Consider the following 23,671-nt stretch of genomic DNA (forward strand, 5'->3'; position numbering starts at 1 on the left):
CTAGCATCTGCAAAACAGCACACCAGAAAGGACAGCAGCAGCATTTGAGCACTAACACCATCAAAAACATAAGTTGCAGTTGTGACACACAAAACTGCTGCTGTTTTTCTTAAAGTCAGTTCTGCATGAAGGAAGTGGTTTTTAGAAAACAAGAAAAGACATTGCTCTGCAACTCGTGCTTATTTGCAGTGTCACATGTGATGGGATGCAGCACACTGAGCAGGTAAAAGGGAACATATTTCTCAAGGCAGTGACCATTAAAATGTGGTAGTAGTATTAGGTTTCGTGTGTTGTTGGTGTAGCTGAACTGGGAGTCAAAAAACTTGAGTTTCACTCAACATGCACCCCTCCAAATCTCTGCTTGCTCCAAGGATATGTCCTTTGATCATTCCCTTCTCTCACATAGCTGACTTAGAAAAGGAGATGTGTTCTGTTTTATGAAGCCCTGCAGTCTCCTTCAGGGTCAGTGAATGGCATGTAGTGTAGAGATCCCAAATGTTAAGGAGCAGGGAGAAGTGAAGGATTTTGAGGGCAAGAGGACTGCTCCCTCTAAGGCTGCTGCTGGACATCCGCAGTATCGGAACTGGTGTATGTGCACATTGTTGGCTGAAGCAGAGCTCACAGTCCTTCTTGTTTAGGAAGGAAGGGGGGGGAATGTGAATGGGAAGGGAGCGGGAAGGGGTGGTAATGCTACCTCTTTAAACATAGATGATGCCTTTTTTTTGTGATGTCTGTGTGGTATCTGTGGCTTGGTTTCTGCCCACAGGCTTACATGCAGCCCCACTTGCTGGGAAATGAGTTCACACATTTAGAGTTTCCACGAAGGGTGCAGCGCAAGGAAGTTGGGAAGAGGATGCTCTACCGTGACTTCAACATGACTGGCTGGTAAGAATGTGTCCTTCTCAGCATGGGGTCTGCCTTCTTCCCAACCAATGCCTGCTTTGTACCTGTCTTTGATTAGTATAAACTCCATCAAACATGGAGGTGCACCCCTGTGTACTGAAGGGAAAGGTATTTCCTTCTTTCAGATGTATTTTTCTTTCGGAAGTTAACATTTTAAATAAATTGACCTGCCTCCAGAGTTAGGACCTTGTTTCATTTTAATGTGGGAGCACTCAAAGCAGAGCAAACACATAAAAGGGAGGACATGCCAAGGGATCTTTCTGAAAGCTAAACAACTTTTCTATCTTGGAAATAGCTTTTTATAATATCTGGATCCTTTGCATGCCAAGGAATGCCTGAGGAAGAGAAGAGCTGCCTCCCATACTCCAGTGCAGCTGACCCCTGATTTGGGTAACCCTTGAGGAATTCTTTTAAAGATGGGCCTGTCTGAATAAAAGTCATAGCCATCTTAAAATGAAAAGGCTTGAATGAACAGCATTGACTTAATGAAGCAAAGACAGGAAGAATGATGATTTTTTTGTCTCTTGCTAATTGTCTTCATTGTTCTGTGTCTGTTCAAGAGGCTCCTTCTCAAGTGACTCCCACTCACTTAGAGAAGCCCTAATCCTTGCTGTTGTGGGCTCTGTGTGTAAGCTATAAAGGCAAAAGCCCTATAAATTCATAGTCTTCACTTCCATGCTGTTTGTCTTTTACCATTCTTAGCAAATGTACTTTCAAGAAGGAAAAGAATGGAGAGGGTTAAAAAGCCTCCAAACTTTTTTTGGCTTGGAGACCATACCCCACATTCTTCTGATTTGTCCCATACTTTATAGACCATAAATATAATGATGTGTTAATGGCAGAATGATGATCTAAGTTTAATGTTACCTGGAGTGTTTGTGCAGAACATCTTAGTCTGGGAATAACCGTCATTGTCCATTATCTTGAACAGCTGCTGCTAGAATGCGGAGTCTCACCCTGAGAATGATGACTTCACATTTTAGAAAGGCTACAGGCATGAGCAAAAGAATAGGAAACAGAATAAGAACATTGGATCAACTGAGGTCTTCAACAACAAAACATTTGGAACATCATGAGACATTCTCCCAGTTTCTGCAAAGGGAGTTTTCTTATTAAACTCCCGGATGTCTCTGAAGGCATCAGTAAAGCATGTCTTCATGTAGACTTCCAAATGTTCTTTCTCAAGATGTGAGATGCTATTGAAGGGGAAAGGGGGGGGGGAGGGAAGCTTTCTAATTTAGGGGAGAGCTACAAGAGTATCATGGGCCAAGATCTTCCTTAGGGGAGGGTAAGAGCAGATTACTTTCATTATGGTTGGAAGGCAGAGAGGGTTTCTCCCGCTCTGTGGGAGTTGTTTTGCATTTCTCTGGGTGGTTAGTGGTCTGGAAAGAAAATGAGGTTAAAATGGTTGAAGTTGCAGCATTGGCAGGTGACACCACAGCTCTTTTCCTAATAATCAAGAAAGGCCATGAGGAACTGTAAAGCATGAAGTTATTTACATGAATGGGCAACGCAATGATCAAATTTGGTGTTGATAAATACCAAGTAAAGCATGAAGATGGAAAAATAACTATTAGTGCACACTAGAGGTTGCAGCTGAACTTGAGAGCCCTGTCAAAAAGCTCAGTGGAAGTTCTGCTTACCATGATTTATTTTTTTTCCCAGTCAAAATCACTAGTGGAATGTTGGGATGTGTACAGCCCTGGAATAGTTAAACTAATAGGTAATTCTGTATGTCAATTTGTACCTCATTTATGGATCTATGCATAGCACTTCACCTTATTCAAAATGGTTATTGCATAGCTAACAGTGTTTGGCGTTAGAGGAAAGATAAACAAGAAGGAATGCAAATTTTAAATGTAGAATAATTAGTAAGAGCTTGGGTAAGCCTAACTGGATCACAGATTTGATTTAGTGTTATTGTTTTATCCATACTGGTGCATGAACTCTTAACTCTAGCATATGGCGGGGGGAGAAGAGAGTTGATTCTCCTGTTGATTTGTCTGCATTTCCTGAAGTGTAGGATACGTGTTGATCCAGTTCCTGATTCTGATATAGTCAATGCAACAATTACCACCAGTATAGTACAAATATGCCTAGCTCTAAGCAGTTATTGCAGGATAAATACTTAAACTGTGACTTGAAAATTCAAGTCTCAATTCACCTCAGTGTTGTCCCAGAAAGAGGTGGCCTGTGCCAAGCAAAAGCATGTGGAGACTGTGATGAGGCTACCTCTCCCTGCTGTTCCTTTTGACTTCTGTTTGGAAGTAGAAAATGGGAGCTACGTTTTAGTTCTTAATAAAAGAATTGAAATCTTTTAGCTGTTCCATATCCCACAGCTAGCACATCAGTTACCTCTTTGTTTGCTTGCCTCAGGACAATGAAATGGTGAGGGAATTTTGCTCTATCACCATGAATTTATCTAAATCAGAGGCCTTCTAAATAAGGATCCATTTCTTTTTGCAGGGTTTTTGCCCAAGGCTGTCTTGTTTTCCATCGAATTGTGTGCAGTGATCTCCTAAGCAGAGGAGAGGCAATCTGCTTCAATTTATCCAAAAGTCTAGGTCAATTTTTCTGTTTGAGATTGTGGACAAGACGTTTGATTTCCAGTTTGGTGGGCCGTCAGAGGTGATGGTTTGAGGTGGCTGGTGTTTCACAGTGGTTGTTTTACACTTCAAGGGTTTTGCTTCTGCTTTCTTCCCTTTCTAATTCCTAGATTTAAGTGATGCATGAGGACACAGCGGCCAAGGACATGTCTGTTCTGCATTTGTTGTTAAGGACAATATCTATCATGGAGAATAAATTAGCATATATATTCCTTTTCTAGAAAACATCAGATGGAGCTTTGGCCAGCCAGAGCTTGGTACGCCAAAACACGGCCAAACTTTTATCACTTCCAATTCAGAAGATCAATTGTGTGAACCTTTTTTTGGTCAGTGACTTCACCGTGTGTTGGCATTTGCATGTACATGTAGACGTGTGCGGGTGATGTTAGGAAGGAACTGCCACTCTGACACTTAATTACTGAATCCTTTAGTGAGAGGGTGTAAACTCTCTGCTCTGATGTTTCCTCAGGAAAATGAACTGGTTTATTTTAAAATTCAGGACACTTTCTGTGTTTTCTGTTAGAAGCTGGATGGCTAATTTTTTTTCCTTCATTTTTCCCTTCTCCTGTGCTCTGGAGCTTTTCAGAGACTCAACAATGGCTTGGCTTGCCCAGATTGTTTGGATTACAAAAGGTTATTGTCTTTGGGTTTGTCATAATGCATTTGGCCTTTTTTTTTTTTTTTTTTTTTTCCTTTTCTTTCTTCTTTTTTTTTTTTTTCCTCATGTGAAGTTTCCACACTGGCTTTGTCTCAGCAGCCCACAGTGGTAGCAGGGCTGCCAAGTTTCCCCACAGCATTAGGACAACCACTGATCCAGCAATGTGTACCGCATCACTGGTCCAGGCTGCCTGTAACTGCTCTGAGACCAGCCTTTCTTTTCTCCCTCTGGCTCTCCCACCCTTTCAGATTTCTCTGCAGTGGCAGTTAGGATGAGAAATCCACTGTATTAAATGTATCTAAAATAAATCCCATTTAGGTGGGAGCTGACTGCAAGCTGCCCCTCCTGTCCCCTTTGCCCCACATGCGTTGTGGTTGAGCAACCATTGCAAAATGCGTACTGTAGCTGGCAAGGCATCTTAAGAGCTGTGTCTCCTGCTGAACAAGCCTCTGACCTGTCTCGAGCCATAATTTGCTGGCAGACATCCGTGTTACTGACAGCCTTTCACAGCTGGGTCTCTGGTCTGGGGTTTTCAGGCCCATGGCTTGCAGAGGTTAAACTTGTACCAGGAAGAGGGTATTTCTGGTGGCTTTGACAGGTCCTGGCAACAGAAGCATCAGGGAAGACTCAGTGGCCATGTAAGCAAAGCGCTGCCAGTGCTAAAAAGGGGTGAAGGTCGCCTGCAAGTAGAAATACATGAGGGGGAAATGCAGGCCTGGTGGTTACTGCTCCTTTAAAGTACTGCACAAAATTAGTACTCTTTGTCTCTGCCTTTTATTGGAAAGTTAAGGCATGGTTGGTCAGGTTTTCTTTACTCACAGGTATATCCAGTGTGAACAGTTGTGAAGTACTTTGCTCTGACTATATCATAGACATCTGCCCAAAACCTGGTTTCCTGTGTCGCTCACTGGCACAAAGGCTCCTTCCCAGGTTTCTCCTGTCAGCCTCCCGTGGGGCTGCAGAAGCCATATGGTGCTGCACTTAACCAAAGTCATCCAGAAGACACTACCAACTGGTATCAGCTTTGATGGTTTCAGAGTTAATTTCTTTGCTCCTCTTTGGAATGCGAACAGCAGCCTTTCTGCTGCTTGTGTTGAAGTAGAGTTCTTTGAAGGCTTGTTTCCAGATCACAGCTTTAGCTTTTTTACTTGATTTTAGGGTGGCAAAAGAGCCCTAGATAACACGTCCATTTTTTTTGACTTGATTGCTGGTGCCTTCCTTTGCTTTCCAGGAGTACACAGAGTTGGGCTGCATCCTGTCAAAAACATCCTGAGCTGGTGTAGTACCCACCGCATATTATGGGCTGAAGCCCAAGGCAAGCCAGTGGGGGATTTGGTGCTGCCTGTGATCACACTGCATGCACGGCAGCAGTGGAGTCCTCACCAGCTCCATGTCCATGGGGCAAGGGGTACTGTGGCACATGGTCAGCACCCGAGGGTCAGCCAGTGCCAGGGAATCGCCTGCCTGCATGATTTATTCCAAAGCAGGGAGGCTGGTGTCCTGGGGTGAGCGCTAAGCAAAACCCATTTTATTCTAGAGTCAATATTGTCCACTGCCTGGAAAGCTGCCAGCCTGCTCTGTGCTCACCCTTTTCTTTCCAACAGGGAATGTCTTTCAGCCCCTAAGCATCTGATTAAAAACTAACTTCACTTTTCAAGCCGTTTTATTTTGTTTGGGATGGATGCCTTTTGCTTTCATTGTGCGGGCTGCCTTGCCGTCTGCGGTTCAGACTCCAGCTCACAAAACCCAGGCTCTCATTAATCACTTATTGGGGATCCAGAATGCCCTGGTGAGAGCCAACGTACATGTTTTGCTTGGTAATGCACGAGCTGGTTTGAGCAAATATTGCTAACGCAGCCACTATCTTATTCTTTATTGCTGGGCTGGATGTCCTTTGACAGCGTGTTCAGGTAGCCTGCCCGAGGAGTGCCTGAGCAGATTGAGAAATGCCACAGAAATGCTTTATGGACCAGGCGCCCGCACTGTGCCCCCCTTTAATATAAATTGATTTATTGAATCAAGCACAGGAGCCCTGCTACAGAAACCTCGGGCTATATTCTCTGGAGAACCACCTAATAAAACAGCCCCAACTGACACTCCTCATTAGCTTTTCCACTGATCCCAAGGCAGTATTTAAAGTGACAGTGTCCCTCTTTTCGGCCTGAATTTATCTGCTGGCAAATGCCTGTGGGTCTAATTAGCTTAGCGTTATTAGTCTTATTCAGATAAGCTGCATTTCCTAACAGCTTGATTCCAACTTGTAAAAAGTAATTGGAAGTCTGCAAACCCTGTGCCATAACCTGCTTGATTGCGCCTTTTAGCCAAATTCGTGTAATTTACAAAAAGTCATCCTTTCTCCCCCCTCCCCTTTTAATTGAGCGTTTTTGTCTAGTGCAACCTTCTGTGCTTCTTCTGTTGAAACCCTGGCTGTATTGTTGTGAGACCTCAGCCGTACCCTTTGTACAATCGCCAGGGAGAGATCAAATTTTAATTTCATAATTACTTCACAAGAAAGCAGCCTTTTCCCCAGTCATGCCTGGTATTAATTTCCTCCCAGCAACTTCCATTTTCATAATTTAATGATTATGGGCCACCTTTGCAGCACTGGGCCTTTCTGGAGAAAAGAGAGATAGGGTATCATTTTTGCAGCAGAAACCATAATCTATGGCCTCTTGCTTTTTGTCTTTGCTCTTGTCTCTCATTGTGAGAGAGCCAGGAGCAGGACGGGATGTGCCTCTTCAGTGCAAGCAAGCAGAGCAGCTTGCTGGGTTGTGCCTGGGTGTCTGGGGCACAGCTCAGCAATGATGAATGGCTGTTTGCAATGTGCATGTTATGCATCTTCTCAAGATTTGCAGCCCTCGCTGCAGGAGCAGCGGGAGGTGAGAGCTGACCTGCTGTGTACAGCACGTCTCCTGACAGTGACAAATGGCTCTTTTCCCCAAGTGCACACATGCTGCAAGAGCTGAGCCAGTGTCTTCAGGGCAGGAGAAAGCAGAAACAAGTAAGTAATAGTGCTGCAACCGAAGAGAGAACTGGTCTAGGATAAAGCTCTTCAGGGCCAAGCAAGTGTGACAAGAATGAAGTTGGTCTGAGTCACATCCTGCAGCAGCATCTCCTTCTTGTAGCAGTCCTACAGCAGCATCTCCTTCTTGTAGCAGTGCATCTAAGGCCTGTCCGTGCACAGCTGTGCATTTCTGCTTGGGCTTTGCCTTGCACTAGATCAGGTGCTGCATATCAGGGACAAACAAAAGGCTCCCAGTCTGTTTTATCAGAAAGAAACTGAACTGAAATGAGGTTATCTTCAATCTGAAAACCCAAGCAAAACCACCTCTTCCTCCTGGTAAGATCAAGTCTCTTCCCCTGCTCCTATTTTCTCTGGCTTCCCCAGCTGCACAAATTTGACATAACCTCATCTGGGTCACTAGGAAATCCCCTTTCTCTCTGTTGCCACCCAGAACTGACCTACGGCTCTTCTCCTTGCTAAGAGGAGTCCCCTTGCTTCTCAGAGGAGCTTTCAGCACTGCTGTGGTATAGGGAGGTCTCTGCTTGCTGTGTCTCCCTGACTGCCCCATCCTATGCTACAGTGATCTTTCCCAGAAGAGTTTGCTTCACGATTCCTTCTTAACAGCAATCTCCTTTCCTTTCAGAAGATCCCAGCTAGCAAGTGTGGAGGAGGCACTGCGAGGTTAACATTCTCCCATCTGCCTCACCACATCCTTTTAACAAGCAGCACATCAAAATGTGAATTTACAAATGGTTTTTCTGTCCATCACAGTGCATTAAGCCCATGGGGTTATAACAGCCTTCTTCCCTTATCCCTCTGTCTCCAGAGAAAACGCTGACCATCTTTTCTGTTTGTCTTTTAGAAGAGATGAAATAAATTTTAAGAAGCACTCAAGACAACAGATTCACTGGGGAAAAAAGAAAGAGTTGGCCTGGTGAGACTCTTGCAGAACATAGACCCACTTGATGTGCAGCTGCAGTATCTGCACATGCTTTCTGTCACTCAGTGGTGGAAGCTCAAGTGGTCACCAGCAGGGAATGAAAGTGCTCACGGTGCACTTGCTCTGTCCCTCCCAGCCTCCTGAGCAAAAAAGCAGCAGAAGAGAGTGCTTGTAAATAGCCCCAGTTATGTTTTTTGTCTTTTTGGGGGGCAAGGACCTATCTAGATCCTTAGCCACCCCCTCCACCGACTTTTCCTCCCCCACTTTCTTTTAATGCTGTGTTGGAGGTGAATGGAATAAAAATTCAGCTATCTTCCAGAAAGTGCCTAAGAAAAGGTGCTGGTGCTTGAATCTTTACAGTGGGCTGGCCAAGATGGATAGTTTGTTTTGCTTAGGAATTACTTCCACAGGAGTACTTGGGGGGGTGGGGGGGATACAGCCTCTCCAAAGTCCAGACTCCATGTTAGGGCTATATATGACAGTGGAGGCTCCCTGGAGATCCAGAGCTCACATAACAGTCTGATTTGACCAAGCCAGAGATGGTATGTGTGTGCAGGTCATGCTGAGATACTTTATTTTTCATTATCTATAGGCAAGTAGGCAGGACTGGGATTTGCAAATGACACATTGTACAGTTTCAGGCTCACAAGAAGGAGTTTCTGAATTTTCTGTGATAAACATGTATTTTAAAACTTGTATGTTTTCTTCTTTACCTGGACCTATGACAGTATCTTGGTTTAGAGTAAATCTTCCCTAAAAACTGTTTTGTGCATATGTGCAGGTCATGCTGAGATACTTTATTTTTCGTTATCTATAGGCAAGTAGGCAGAACTGGGATTTGCAAATGACACATTGTACAGTTTCAGGTTCACAAGAAGGAGTTTCTGAATTTTCTGTGATAAACATGTATTTTAAAACTTGTATGTTTTCTTCTTTACCTGGACCTATGACAGTATCTTGGTTTAGAGTAGATCTTCCCTAAAAACTGTTTTGTGCATATGTGCACACTATAACTGATTTGCATTTGCCACCATGTTTTCTCTTAACAGACAATGCTATAGCTTATGTACTTTTATTATCTTTGTTTATCATAGTTTTCCTCATTAAAGTGTGTGTCAGATGAGAAGTAAGGGAGAGCTACTGAGGCACTGGAACATTAAAGCTAACCTGCCTAGAGGGTACTTGGTATCAGATAGCGCTGCTTGGATTTAGAGATCCTGATTCTGCAGAAGCACATATGTGTAAGGACATTTTTAAAAGGTTATGGTTTATTGAGAGATAAATTGCACCATTTTCAGTGGCTCTGTGCCTAACTTGCACTACACATCTCTTCTTGGTACTAAACACGCATTTGTACTGGTTTGGTGCCTGTAGTTCAATAGACAGTACACATAAACTATTCCTTTTGGGTTGGCAATTTAAGCTCTGTTATCCAGAGGGTGAGCTCCAATCCACTGGTTCCTTGTGTGGGAGGGGAAAAAGAAACCCCAAACCGTTTCAAGTTTTGTGTTGCTCAAAGATTAAAATCTGATTTCCTATTGGAATGGCTAAGGAAAGTTGAGGTTGGGGAAGGGAGTGTGGTTGGCTAGCTGGGTTAGTTTTGTTGAGAGGTTTTATTGGAGAGGGAGACAGGAGGGGGACAGATTGGGGGATGGTTCTGACTGAGTTTGGGGTTTTTTACAGATTATCAAAGCAGTGCTAGAAATAAGCCAAATCCACAAACCTTTCTCAAAGGAGAGCCTTCATCCTTGTCCTCAGTACAAACTAGTGCATTTCTGAAGCTTTTGCTTGCTTGCTTGCTTGCTTGCCACAAGTGGGTTTATTGTACACTTAAAGCTAAAGCCCTTTGACGATTTTTTTTTCCTTCCTTAGGTTTAATTCTCAGGTGTCTCTAGCAGAGATGTGAAATATGGACAAACTTTCTAAAGCCAAGTGCTATGGAAAAGCAGAGCACAGAGGCTGGATTCCCCTGTCATGCACAGAACTGAGCCTTCCAGGTCAGGGTAGATTGTGGTTTTGCCACCATCTGTTGTGCCTGGGGATGCCAACACAATACTTGTCAAGACAAGTAACCTTATACAGTTTGCTGTAAAAGAAAACACTATGTGGATTTTGGTTTTGGTCACCAGCAACTTCTACTCTTACGTGAATTTGTATGTGCTTCCATAAGGCCAATTTTAAGAACAAATTATATGGCAGGAGAATGCATAACACATGTAAAAAATTATCTAGGCTTTTGGCTCTGAAATCTGTATTTGGGAGCTCACCAGTTTTTCAAGTTCTGACCCAGCAATATGCAGGTAACTTTGATAATCTTTTCTTTAAAGAGTGCCTGAAGCACTCCTAATAACCTCAGCACTGTAGGAAACTTACTCGGTAGATTGTCTTGTGTGTTTAGCAGCTGCTGGTAATTTTATTCGCCATGTATTTAGAGCAGCTTCCAGTTAGCATATGAGTAACATCATGTCAGTCCTAGTTCTTTCGTTCTGACATCTCTTTTGGCTCCCAGTGCGATTTGGCCCTGTTTTCCAAAATGTTGATCCTGAGTCCAAATGTAACGTTGTGGGTGGTACATATGTCAAGCCCTAGTTCAGTATTTTTGGACAGCAGTAGCATTTCATAATTCTTTTGAAATGAAAAGGAGAAATGAAGTTAACTGAAAAAAAAATGAAAAAAAATGTGGCTAGATCCAGCTGGGCACAAGCTCGCCGTTTCTACTCCTCCCTCAGTCCCCCTGATTTTCCATTTGGAAAAATAGAGGTTTACGTGGCAGAAGCACTTGACAGTATTTAGGCTCATTCAGACAAGCAAGCAATAGCATAGCCTTTTCTTTATAACCTGTCTTGTCACGGCATGGTGGCCACTGAGACCTCCTGAGATGAAGATGGGGAGGGTGGAGGGTTGCAACCCTGTGTTTGTGTTTTTTAAAACAGCGAGCTAGGCTGAATTATGTAGATGGCTAACTAAGGCCATGCTGGCACTAGAAAAGCCAAACAATCCCCTCAGGTTTTCTGTATGTCTGCGTTTGATATACCTACTGCTGTACTATATCTTTATATACAGCGCACTCTAAACAGCACACGAAGATATAAATGTGATTTTATTACAGAAAATCAAGTGAAATAGTCCAGAAGGTTGTAGCCTGTGTGAAATAAACACACGTATGCAGTACAGGAGGTTTCACAGGGCATAAATCAAAACGAACTTCATAGCTTCCTTCCTTCCTTCTCCCCAGTGCAGTTGCAGAGCTGCTAGCTGAAAAGCTGTCCTTCATCCTTCTCTTGCAGCAAACCACATGCTCATATATTATTAATTCTGTTTTGCTAGTACTGCGGGACATAGGTACTTTTCTAGAGTGTCTCAGGTTGCTTTTCAGAGTGCCTGTGCCAGCTCCACTGCTGTGGTTGCAGTTCTGTGCATTGTTTTTGAAGTGCTGGTAGTTTTTCAGGCAATAACAACGTCAACAGAATAAGCGTGCTTGAGATGAGTCTTGACACCCAGGTTCTGAGCCCAAGAGACAATTTGCTGTGAGTAAACATAAACAAATCACAGTAGCCCTCTGGGCCTTCCTCACTCAGTTGGATAGCTTCAGGAGGTCATGGGCTAGCTAGCTGCCCTTCCTAATCTGCTGATGAAACAAGTTTGCTTCAGCCCTTGCAACACAGCCTCTTCCAGCATCCTTACACCACTGTGTCACAGTTGAAGGCCCTAGAGACAGTGGTCCTTATGGATAAAGATGCTGGACTTGGCAGTGGGGACCATTCTTTTGAAGGACACCAGCCTAACTGATGCCTTTTTCACCCTTTTTTTTCCCTACCTTTTTTATCTTCTTCCTAGAGCACAGTGTGATGTGTTATGCAGAATATAAGGAAGGAGGAGAGAGAGGGAAGAGCCAACTTTTGGCTCTTACAGGACAGTGTAAAGTAAGGGATTTGGTCTTAGGTATTTGTAGTTAGCTTGCAGGTAACATAGTTTGTGGTTTTCCTTTAAAAAAAGAGGTTGCAAATAAGTCACATCAATTTAGTCTTGTCTGCTGTTTGCAACAAATGTTACAACTTGAAAATCCAGTAGGAATGGTTGGCTAGTCAGGCTTGTGGTTTGAATAGTCATTCGACTGATGCCCGACATGCTCAGCTGATACTCTTTTTCTTGGTGCCAGAGTACAACTGTCTTTATGTAAGGAATAGGAGGGTTTGGACTCATCCTCGAGGACATCTCTCGAGAAGAGGAGGCTGCGTGGAGACCTCATAGCAACCTTCCAGTATCTGAAGGGAGCTTATAGGGATGCTGGGGAAGGACTTATCATTAGGGACTTAGTGACAGGACGAGGGGTAACGGGTTAAAACTTAAACAGAGGAAGTTTAGATTGGATATAAGGAGGAAATTCCCTCCTGTTAGGGTGGTGAGGCACTGGAATGGGTTGCCAAGGGAGGTTGTGAATGCTCCATCCCCGGAAGTGTTCAAGACCAGGTTGGATGAAGCCTTGGGTGAGATGGTTTAGTGTGAGGTGTCCCTGCCCATGGCAGGGGGGTTGGAACTAGATGATCTAAAGGTCCTTTCCAACCCTAACCATTCTATGATTCTGTGATTCTGTGACATTTTGCCTCGGATCCCAGCACTGTAGCTCCAGCTGGAAGCTCTGGGACATGTTCATGAGCAGTCAATTGAGAATGGTAAAATTCTTCCTCCACATTCAAACCAGGATATCCAAGTTGGTGATTGAGGCAGAGATGTTAACTATTCCCTGTTGGAAATAAGGGAAGGAACAAGAGCTAAGTCCATGACTGACTCATCCCTCTCAACAAAATGCTATTTCAGGATTTAAACATCAGGGAAGTATTATCATGCTGGCTACTTGTAGTGATTTATGCCTTTTTGTTTTGTTTAAGAGCTAATCCATTTGTCCTCCACAGTACAAAATGCCATTCAGATGCTGTCCTGCTGAACCCAGGACAGATGCCTTCACTATATTGTCTCTTACAGAGGTGCCCAAGCCCCAAGATACTCTTGCCCACGTGGTCTCCCAGGAGTCACCCACTGTGTTTAGCAACGCTCACCTGGTTTCGTTTTGGGATTTCACATGTAGTAATGTTTTGTAGTACAGGAGCAGAGTCCTCCACTACTGTTTTTTTGCTATGTATTTTGGTTGCTTTTCCTTTTTTATTTTCTCTTCCCCTCCCCTCCAATCTTAATATCAGCCCTACCAGTGGTTACTGGGAAATGTAAATGTGGGCCTTAAATGTCTATTCCGCTCTCTTGGAAGTCTGAGGCTTGCCTGGGTGGTGCAGCATGTATAGCTGTGTAATATAGCACCGGTTATTGATCCCAGGCCTATGCCATATTTTGGTGAAGCAGGGGGCAGTTCAATTACAATATAGGATTTCACCCTTAATTTTTAATTTCCTGCTGGTTTGTGTCACAGCCTTAATATTGCTTAAACCTGATCAAATGTGACTCCCCGGAGCTCAGGCAGCCAGCCCAGCTGGAGTGTTGCGCTGCAGCAAGGGTTGGTGGTGGCTGGCAGGCGACCTGCTGCAGAGCCTTCCCTCCTCTTGCTTGTCCTTCCACTTTGGAGGGGTGCACTGATTTATGCACTCAGGGGATGATCTTGGTATCACATCAAGGGCTTTGGGCAGGGGTGGGCCAGACTACGTGCAGGGAAAGGCTGGGAGGGACAATTTTGTGGTATGAAGAGGAAGCATGTCCCTCTGGTGTAACGTAGTTTAACCAGAGAGGCTCCCCAGAACCCTTGGCTCAAGCATATGTTGTATAAACCACAGGACCCTACAGCCATCTATTTTATTTATTTATTTAATCTCACTGGCAAAAATGCTCACCTTCTCACCTCATCAGTGTCAACAGCTGGACGTGTAACAGGTAGAATACGCAGGCATGCAGTAAACAGAAGCAGAGTATGGGCATTTATTTCTCTTGTCTCTTGGCCATGGAAAAGCTGTTGTGAAACCTGAAATCTCTGACAACCTTGACTGTTGCAGACAAGGTCAGATGAGCACTAAATGTCCTAAGACTCTCTGGCACACGAAGCTTGAGTGAAGGTGAGAAAAGGATTGGAGAGCTGTTTCACGCTTTGACTGAGTCCACGTTGTCTCATTGCACACCGTTCCATGTCAACAGTGTCAATCTGGTTGTTGGTTAGTTTCGTAGTGGGTTTGGGGTTTTTCTGGTTTGTTGGTTGGTTGGTTTGGTGCTTTTTTCCTGACACTGTATTACAGTATAGCTTGTGCCATAGCCAATGATATCTTACCTGATTAGGGTGTTTTTCAAGTCCATCTCTTTTTCCTTGCAAACAAGAGATTGACATGTTAGATATTTCCTTGTGTTCATTTTTCCTTTTAGTGAAATGGATAATTCTTTAGGGAAAATCTTTCCAGAGAAAAATAAATTTCCATTTTGGTTTAAAGACAGAGCAGAGTCCCTAGGAAAAGTAATGATTTTTATTTTTCTGTTAAATCACAGCCGCTTGTTTCAGGGCACTGGGTGACTAATTGAGTGCAAGCGTTATAAATTTTGTTTGTCCTCCCCCCACAGGGCATACAAAACCATTGAGGAGGATGACTTGAAGTTTCCCCTTATATATGGAGAAGGCAAGAAGGTGGGCACATTTGCTTTCCTCACACCAAAGAAGAAGGAATTCTGTGCTGTTTACCACTCAGTTTAGCCTGTGGCAGTACAGTGTTTTCCACTCAGTATCTCTTTATTTTATCGTTTTGACAGCTTGAAAGAATATCTTGGTTCTGTCATAAATCAGTCTTGTGTCTGGGGGGTGGCAGGGAGAGCTCAACATACTAAAAAGCATTTTTATGGCAAACATAGTCATTTGCTGTTCAGTTTGCTTTTGTTTTTCTTTCATTGTAAGTAGGCTACAATGAGACAGTCTTAAATAATTTACTTAAAATGTTCCTGGTTCCATTGTAAAATATAACTCATAAGGATGAAGATAGTAAAATACCTCACGTTACTGAAAACAAAGCAGGAGGATATTTAGTAGTGCTCTGAGATGCGAAACTAATTTAGGAAGGGAAGGGATGAGGGCAGGATTTGGAAAGTATAACACCCCTTAACCGTATCTTCTTCAGCTAGGGTACATGAACTCAATGTTGAATGTTTCTCATGTGTGAATGCTGATAGCTTTTCCTGAAAGGGAGAAACAAACCATTCTGTTTGGGTGTACTTTGTTACAGCTCTGTGATTAAGAACAGTGAGATCATTAGTGCTGATCCCAGCAAGCTTAGCTGGATGCAGCAATAGGATCAATACAAGGACGCAGTGGTGTCAGCTTGCCGATATTGGTATGCTTGCTGTGTTTCTAAATAGTGCTCCCCTGCTGCATTAGTTTCTTATCTCAATGCAAAAATACACACTCTTCAAAATTAGTCCAAGTTTTGAAGGTTCAGACCTGCAGCTTATCTCTGGATTTGCTTAGGTTTATAATTATTTGCAAAATGTTTCATGCACATCTTTTTAATTTACTTTCTTATTGCTTTATGGAGCCAGGGGTTAGTGAGGCAAAATAATTTTGAGTCAGTTGCTTGCTGTTATTGATGCTTTGAGCTCTCTTGTTCAGAAGCTGCTGCAGCTAAACTAGAATTTGGGGGAAGTGATACACACAGAGCAGAAAGTGAGGTTCCCCATGAGGCTGCCTGCCTGCTCAATCTTTGTAGAAGTGTTAATGAAGAAGAGCCCAGCATCTCTTGGGAGACAGCTTATGCTGCAGAGGAAGGTGCTTAGGGAAGGAAGTGGTAGACCTAAGGTAAAAGCAGACCTGCCCTAGACTGGCTCTCCACATAGTAGAGCACTGTGGTCAGTGCCATTGTCACCTGTTTGTTTAGGAATTTAAGGTGGGCTTTGGCACTTTTCCTTGGTGGGGGAAGTACACAGCAGTATGTCAGTAGGAAGAGGCCACATGTTTCTTCAGTGAGTAATTAGGCTCCTCATCCTTTTTATAAAACCTGTTGACTAACATTACAATTTGCTGAAGGAATGTTCTCGTAGACAGATAGTGAGGGGGATAGTGAGACGTCTGGGATAGGTTTCCACAGTTGCAGTCCATTATACACGGTCATGGTCTAAGATGGGTGTACACAGGCTGGGATGTGAATGAATACAGAACTTTGAATAATAAGGGAGATGGAGATGACATGAGCATGAACAGTGTTGATTAGCTGTGTTAAATCTAGAGTTTCTGGAAAAGCAAAGGGAATTAATTCCCAACTGTATCAGTTATGGAGTAGGAACGTTATTTCTTTCCTTATTGATAGACTAGATATTGATGCATGTAACAAGATTTAATCCCATTGCTTTTCTTTATTTCCAGGCTCGGGTTATGGCAACAATTGGAGTGACCCGAGGACTGGGAGACCATGACCTGAAAGTCCATGACTCCAATATATATATCAAACCTTTCTTGTCCTCGTCTCCTGAGGTAAAGCAGCCAAGGTTCAACTATCTGATTTGTGAGAGAGAAACAAATATACTTAGTATGCTTACTTGTTCTTCCCAAATTGTCCATTCTAATTGTGGTACAATCCAGGTAACATGCTGCCCTTCCCCAGGGTGCAGCGTGTTAGTAACATCCACACAGCAAGAACATTGTAAGCTCCACAGCTGTGTGCCCTGGCTCTTGTTGCTCCTGGCAGAGCATTGATGTCTTCTCGCTGCCTGGTCTATAGTTATCCCATAGCCTTGCAAGTCAGCATGACAGACACAGACACCCATTTCTCCCCACCTTCGTGTGCTCCAGCTCCCCTTGAGGCCTGGATCATACTGTTTTCACACAAGCTTATGTAAATCTGTGTTCTCCATCAGGGAACACTGGATATCTTCCACAGTAGTGTAGTATCCTGCATTACACAGAGGATACCAGAACAACTCTTGAGCAGGAAAATGCCAAGAGTAATTGAAAGAGGACTTTCTGCTTCCATTTGTCTGCCCCTTCACCGTCAGTTTTTAGTTCTTTATGGTGGTTTTATGCAAACACGAAATAATGACAGAAATAGCAGTGCACATTCCCAGATGATGGCATAATGAGGGGATTATGCAGTATTTGTGTTAGGTGTAGTTTTAAATGCCTCCATCATTTTTACTTGCCTTGCCACAAACAATTCCAGTGTTTGACCACCAGAGACCTTGCAGTGAAGGATATCAAGCCTTCCAAAGGGATTTGAATGTATTTGTTAACAAGAAACTTGCAAACCTCGCTTTTTTTCCCCTCTCTAACTGCATTCCTGTCCCTACGTCAAGGAGTAGATGACACGTATTTTTCATAAAATATTAAGCAAGGGCAAACCATCTGATGACAGCACAAAAAGGAGGAGGCTCTGCTGAGAGCTATCCACTGTCAACTAGCTTGCTGGAGTTTTAACCATACCCGGTATTTGACCTGGAATTTATTGCTTGCTATAGAAGTGCAAGAGAATGAAAATACACAAATGATAACATACTGCTAGGAAGGAACAAAATTATTACATTGACCTTGCTTAGAATATTTTTGAGACTTTCAAAATACGAACTTAAAAAATGCTGAGAGATTCTGGCCCTGAAGAGAAGTGGGAGATCTACTGACAGCTCCTTCTTCATGTTTCCTTGCTGTCAATGCAGTACCTTCCCTCTCCCCCTTTGAATGTGTGGTATCCTTCATTTGAGACCTGCTCCTGTTCTCTGCAGCCAGGCAAGCAGCAGCTCTGCCCTCATCAGTGTTGATGGATTTGTTTAGTGCCAGCAAAATGATGCAATTCTACCTATTTGTTTTTCTTTCTGGTGTGCTGAGACCCAGTGTTTCTGGGGTATGTAATGGCTGCAGCACAGTATCTCAGCAGTATCATCTCTGCCAATTGCTGCTGCAGTATTTGTCTGTGTGTATAAACCAAAACTTCCCATGGGCTTTTCTGATTTGTATGGAACGTGCCTGTACGTGTTCAAATTCTGGAATATGACATCCAGTTCATATGCTATCCACGTTTCAGGATCTCTTAACTGCTTTGCAAAAGGGAAGCAAAATTGGCTTTGTTTCCACATTCCCTTCACAGCTAAATTCAGCAGAAACGTACAAGGGCAGGAGGAGGAAAGACAGAGCACCAGCCACCTCAATTTCGAGATACTGGCAAAAAAAGCCCTGAATTTTATTAGGAAGTAACGTATGCTCCAACTTGCTTTCCATTGCACCTCCTTCTCCTAACCATCTCTTCCTTCTCCTCCCAGAGAGAACCCCAGTGCTTTGTCTCCTCATGCTTTTCCCTGACTTGTTCTGTCCCTAGACAGTGCACCTTGCACAGAAACTGACATTAAGAAAGTGCCTTTGTGCTGCCATCTGGGAAGCTTGGCACTTGGAAGTAAAGGCAGTGGCATCAAGCAGCAGTCATATTTGGCCCTCGTGCAGCATTGGATTTCAAATTGTTTATATAGAGGTAGGGAAGCACAATATGTGGTTTCCAGACCTGGAAAAGGGGAAGCACAGGAAATTAAGGCGCACAGTGAGTCGTGACAGAGGGAGGATCCAAGTCCTATGGCTTCTTTTTCTGTGCTGTCCTCTCCCAAGTTCAGGGCAACTTGGCGAGTTTTCAGAACGTTTACTTCCAGCATGACAGAGCTCTGGTATGCCATGTCCACCAAAATTTAGTAAGCAACCCTGAGACTACATCCAGAAACAGGCATTATAGAAGTGATTTGAGGGGAGTGTGAAATGATGCTTTGATAGAGCGCCAGGCTACGGGAGGAGAAGTCATGTAGCCAAGACTGACAAATGTAATCAGGATTCAGTGGCTCAGCTGTTAGGAGACCAGATTTGAAGGACTTCTGCAGGTTGGTGAGCTCTAGAGAATTGAGCCTTTTGTAATGAACTGGAGTAGCACAAAGCAGGCAAGCCATGGCTGAGGCTCTCTGGCATGGAATTAAATATTTATTTTTCATAATGGAACAGTTCATTTGAAAGCTTTCAGAAGGAAATTCTGCTTTTTTCGAGCTCAGCAAGAGCCACCTTGCTTGTTGCAGCTGAAAAGTAGAATTTCATCCTGAAATTTTTCAAAGGGTAGCTCAGCCATTTGATGGAGTGAGGTATGGCTCTGACAGCAGCATTTGGCCCTTGCCAGTGAGGAACCCTAAGCCAACCACCATAGCAAATGATAAGAAGGTAATGAAGGAGAATTTTTCCCATTCCGTTATGTTAGTAAAACCTTTGTGACAACTCCACAAACATGTCAAAGGAGAAGGTTTCAGATTCACATCTGCCTTCTGGAGAAATCTTTAGGAATTACACCATCAAAAGGAACAGGCAAGGCAAATAGCTAAGAACTACAGTATGATCAAAGGGAGTCAAGGTGGTTTCAAGAAGTAAACATCACACTTTAGTGGCTTGAAGTCCTTCAGGGTTATGTCTACCATTGAATGAAAAAAAAAATCATAATAAATGCAGTAGATGGTCGTGCATGAGCACTTTGATTTCTCAGAAAACATTTGAGAAACTGTTCTGCATCACAGGTTATTAATATAAAAGATATGAAGCTGCAGACTAAGTGGAAAGTTGGCACAGTCTCCTGGAAATTGGCTAAAGGGCAGGAAACAAAGGGTGGCAGTAAAAAAGCTAAAAGGAGATTAATTGGTGAGTGCTGCAGGGAGCAGTGTTGGGACCCGCTTTTTATTATTTACATATAAATTACTTGGAGGGTGGTATTGAAAGATCTCATCGTTTGCCAGCGAGGCCGTGCTGGATAACATTGCGCATAAAAAGGGACGATACAATTAAGAAAGGGCTTAATTTATTGAAGTCACAGAGCTGATCAATAGTGCAGGCGAGTGAATGCGGGCTGTTGTTTGGCTCGAATTCCCCCGGGGCTGGCTGCTGAGGAGCGCACCTCAGGTGGCTGCAGGCTCCTGTGTCACTCTGCTGTGAACGGTTTTTGAGCCACAGGGACTGGCGTTGGCTGCCTCTTCAAAACAAACCTGGCAAACAAGCTCCAGCGCCTTCGCAGAGCTTCTGTGGTCCCTTTAGCATCCAAACGCAGGGTTTGGCCAGTGAGTAGATCTGTTTGAAATGTAAATATAAAAGCAGCCCACCTGTTTGTTTGTTGCTTGCTCAGAGCGTTTTTCTCAGTGCTCCTGACTGCGTGGAAGTGAGCAATATGAGAAACAAATACCGGGATTGAAGAGATGCATTATGTGACAAACTGCATAACGCGTGTTCAGAAAGATGTGTGTGACCATGAGCTCTAGCGGTGTGTATCTGCTCATAGCTATCAGCAGAGATCTGTAAGTACCGGTCAGGATAAAATACAGTGTAACCCAGTGCTTATTGTCATGGATGTTTGTGCTACTGAGGTTCTGGTGCTTCTTCCTTACAGTTTCTTTACATTTTCTGGTTGCTAAAGTCAAGTTGAGCTTACTTAACAGGTCCGCTGCTTTATATCAATGAAGACATCAGTGGATGGTAAAAGCACGGTGACCAAACTGGGTTCCTTTAAGGTCTGCGCCAGTGATCCAGAGAGATGTTGAAGAGTGAGAAAGTCAGCCAGGGCGGTACAGAAGGGGCTGGTAGGCTGGGGGGAATTGCAGACCAGGCTTTGGAGACAGTATGCGAGGCAGAGGAGAGAGCAGAAGTAGCCCAAAGCATTTTGGGCAGAGGTCACAAGTTCTGTGGGGCGCTGCCAGGACTGACAGAAGGAGCACTGTCTGGCTGCAGAAGGAACAAGTTATAAGGGGAAGGCTGTAGATTCAGGGTGGAATTGCTAGGAAATCTGTCTAGCATGCAGCACCAGTTAAGGAAACCTGTACTGCCAGCCAGTGTCTGGTCAACCATCATCTGCACTAGCAGGCCTATGCAATACTGTTTTGCAGTGTGTACAGCTTTGTGCAAACTTATGTTACAGACAGAATGTCATTTAAACCTCCCTGTTGTTTAGTGTCCTGAAATACAGGCATGAAAGGAGGCCTTTTCTGTACAGCATCTGTGGAGAACGCTGTGGTATCGCACAAGGTGGGGATGTGTGGAGTGGATGCTCAGTGAGCCTTGCTGGTCTAAGCATCTGTTACACATGCCTTGGTGGTGCTGCCCAGCCTGTGTGCCCCTGCTGTCACACTGCTCCGTGTCCAGCTGAAGGCACATGTTGCTAACTGCAAGAGACCCTCATTGACCCAACTAAGAGCTAGAACAAAGCTGCTAGCAGAAAAAGTGAAGGGTTAGGAGCTGGCTTGTGTCTGTGCCTGGGCAAGGTGCTCTGTGTGCATAACCTGAGCAATAGACTGGGCAGCTCTAAATTAACTCGTCAGCCACATATGGAGGGCACCTATGACTGTATTCTAGACATCTGAGTAAAGATAGAAAGAAAAAGCTGTTATTATGTGGACGTGACTGCCCTAATGTGTTGCTGATGTGGTAACTGGAAGGCAGAAAACATTATGTTGTATATCCAACTGGTCCTTGTATACAAGAATCTTACCTGAAGTTGTCCCTGACTTGCCTCCTACAACCTTGGCCCTCTCTTTTCCTTAGTCTGGGAACCAGCCTAGCATTGCTTATTGGTTACCCCACTGCCCTTCTCTGCACCTCTTCTGATGTTTTGTTCCTTCAAATGGCACCCCTTTCTGGAGGTGCTTACAAAGCTTTTGCTCTTAGGACATCATTACCTTGTTCCCAGATTATCCATAAAATCAGTGGTTGCATTTTCTTTTTCCTTTTCCCCCAAAACTAAACACGATCTTGGTAAAATGACCTGTCCTTGGTCTTGCTGTAGCATTTTGACATGTGGATTGGCTGCAGGTAGTTTTGACAAGTTTCTTATCTGCCGGAGTAGCATTTCCCAGTCAGAAAAGATTGTTCATTTCAGGAGGTTTCAAAACAGTGATGCGTGGTCTTGGTTTCCTGCCTTCTCCCCCACCAATGCTGCAAAAAAGGCTCTTGTGTAAAGTGTACTTTGCCTGGGTGGGAAAGCTGTGGTAGATGTGTTTTTCCTAGCGCTGACATTCCAAGCTTGGTCATCCCTAGTAGGGGCTTGCTGCTGAGTGCATCTCTGAGCATTAACCCCAATGCTCTCTCAAATATTTGCCTGTACCCAAGAGATCTGACCAGAACATGTCCTGCTTATTGATGGCTGTGTCGGCCAACTTAGCCTTCGCAGTGATTTCCAGTAGCTGTCAGAGTCCTCATCTCCCAGAATTTAGTTAAATTTAACTGGGAGATGAGGACTCTGACAGCTACTGGTTTCTGTGCAGTGGGTTTGAGATGGGGGCTGTGCTGCATATAGGCATTTTTTCTGTAACAGTGTTCCCACTCAGTCTGAATAAGGACATACACTTTAATGAAGAGAGTATCTTGCCTTGACTTTAATCCTCTCCAAAGTCCTTATTCATCTGCTACCTTAGATAATGAAGTGAAGGTTACATTTTACAAATGACCTTCTTGTGCTTTTGAGTAAAAGGCGAACAAGTAAGGATTAGCAGTCAGGTCTAGGTGATTTTTTTTTTTTCCTCTGGTACTGGTTGCAGCCCCATAAAATCATAATTACATTAAAAGGTCCAGGCATTTTATGTGCGTTCCCTGCTCCATGGCTCCTAAGGGAAAATGCACCATGAGGGAGAATAAAACAGCTCATATTTTCTATTTATGCCAAGTGCTTGTCCTGACAAATCTCCCAACTGCTGCTGCTGTTAGTGGAGCCCGAGGCTGGAGCAGGGTCCGTGACGAGGTGCACCGTTTCCAAACTTCAGTACAGATGATTGTTTCCTCCTGTCTGCCTTGCCAAGGTTGTCACACTTCTTCTTTCAGACTGTGGTCGTTGCTGTGGTAATTGAAGTGCTTGGTGAGTGCTTTGTAACAGCTCCCCATCACAAGCTGGGAATTGCAGGCAGTTTGTCAGCGGGAGTACAGCGTGTGCTGCAAGAAGTTACACTGAACTAAAGGCTCAGTGCTCATTTAAAACGCCATGGCCTTTGCTCATATTCTGTTTCAGCTGACGGCCTCCCAGCATCCCTGTGTCTGCCCCTCCACTCCCAGCTTTCCCCAGCCTCATCGGGAAGAGGACAGTGGAAGTTGTGCCAAAGTGAGGGAGTTACAGAGATGCCAGCAGCACCTTACTGGCTGCAGACCAATAAGGTGAAGCCAGTGGGCACTTTAAAAGTGTGAATAAGCTCAGGGGGTCACTTGTGTGCAGATCTTGAATCAGCCTTCTGATTCAGACTCCTCACAGATACACGTAACTGAGCAATTTCTCTCCATTTCATGGAGCTGCTCACTTGCTCAGGCGTAATCCTTGAGTGCAGCAGCTGCCTCAGGTCTAGAAAAGTAAATGCGATGCCGTCTGCCACACAGGCATTTCCAAACATGCAATTTATCTGACAGAGGTAAATGGGTCTGGACAAATAGTGAAAACAATTATTTGTGAATATTTTATTAGAAAGTATCAAAAATTCATCAAATAAATTATTCAGCTTCCATATGACTAGCCCTGCCAATGATAGGGAAAAGCCTCACATGCTGAAACCAGGCTGCTGAGTGGGGGAGGCTTCAAGTGCCGCTGGCAACAGGCAGCATGGTGCTTTGCAGCCTAGCTTAG

The 23,671-nt window shown here is 44.0% G+C and overlaps 1 protein-coding gene across 1 annotated transcript in view; it reads left to right on the plus strand.

Annotated features, from left to right (window-relative positions):
* The window catches only part of PPM1H (protein phosphatase, Mg2+/Mn2+ dependent 1H), a 131,485-nt gene that overhangs the window by 99,813 nt on the left and 8,001 nt on the right, over window positions 1-23,671 (plus strand). Inside the window, exons 6-8 of the mRNA XM_057425537.1 lie at window positions 767-885; window positions 14,661-14,724; window positions 16,447-16,554. Of these exons, the coding sequence (XP_057281520.1) occupies window positions 767-885; window positions 14,661-14,724; window positions 16,447-16,554 (291 nt within the window). The remainder of the gene's footprint in view (window positions 1-766; window positions 886-14,660; window positions 14,725-16,446; window positions 16,555-23,671) is intronic.

The sequence above is a fragment of the Pezoporus wallicus genome, unplaced genomic scaffold (genome assembly GCF_028554395.1).
Source record: "Pezoporus wallicus isolate ANWC-B61680 ecotype Strahan unplaced genomic scaffold, APGP_CSIRO_Pwel_v1 contig_4722, whole genome shotgun sequence".
Lineage (NCBI taxonomy): Eukaryota > Metazoa > Chordata > Aves > Psittaciformes > Psittacidae > Pezoporus > Pezoporus wallicus.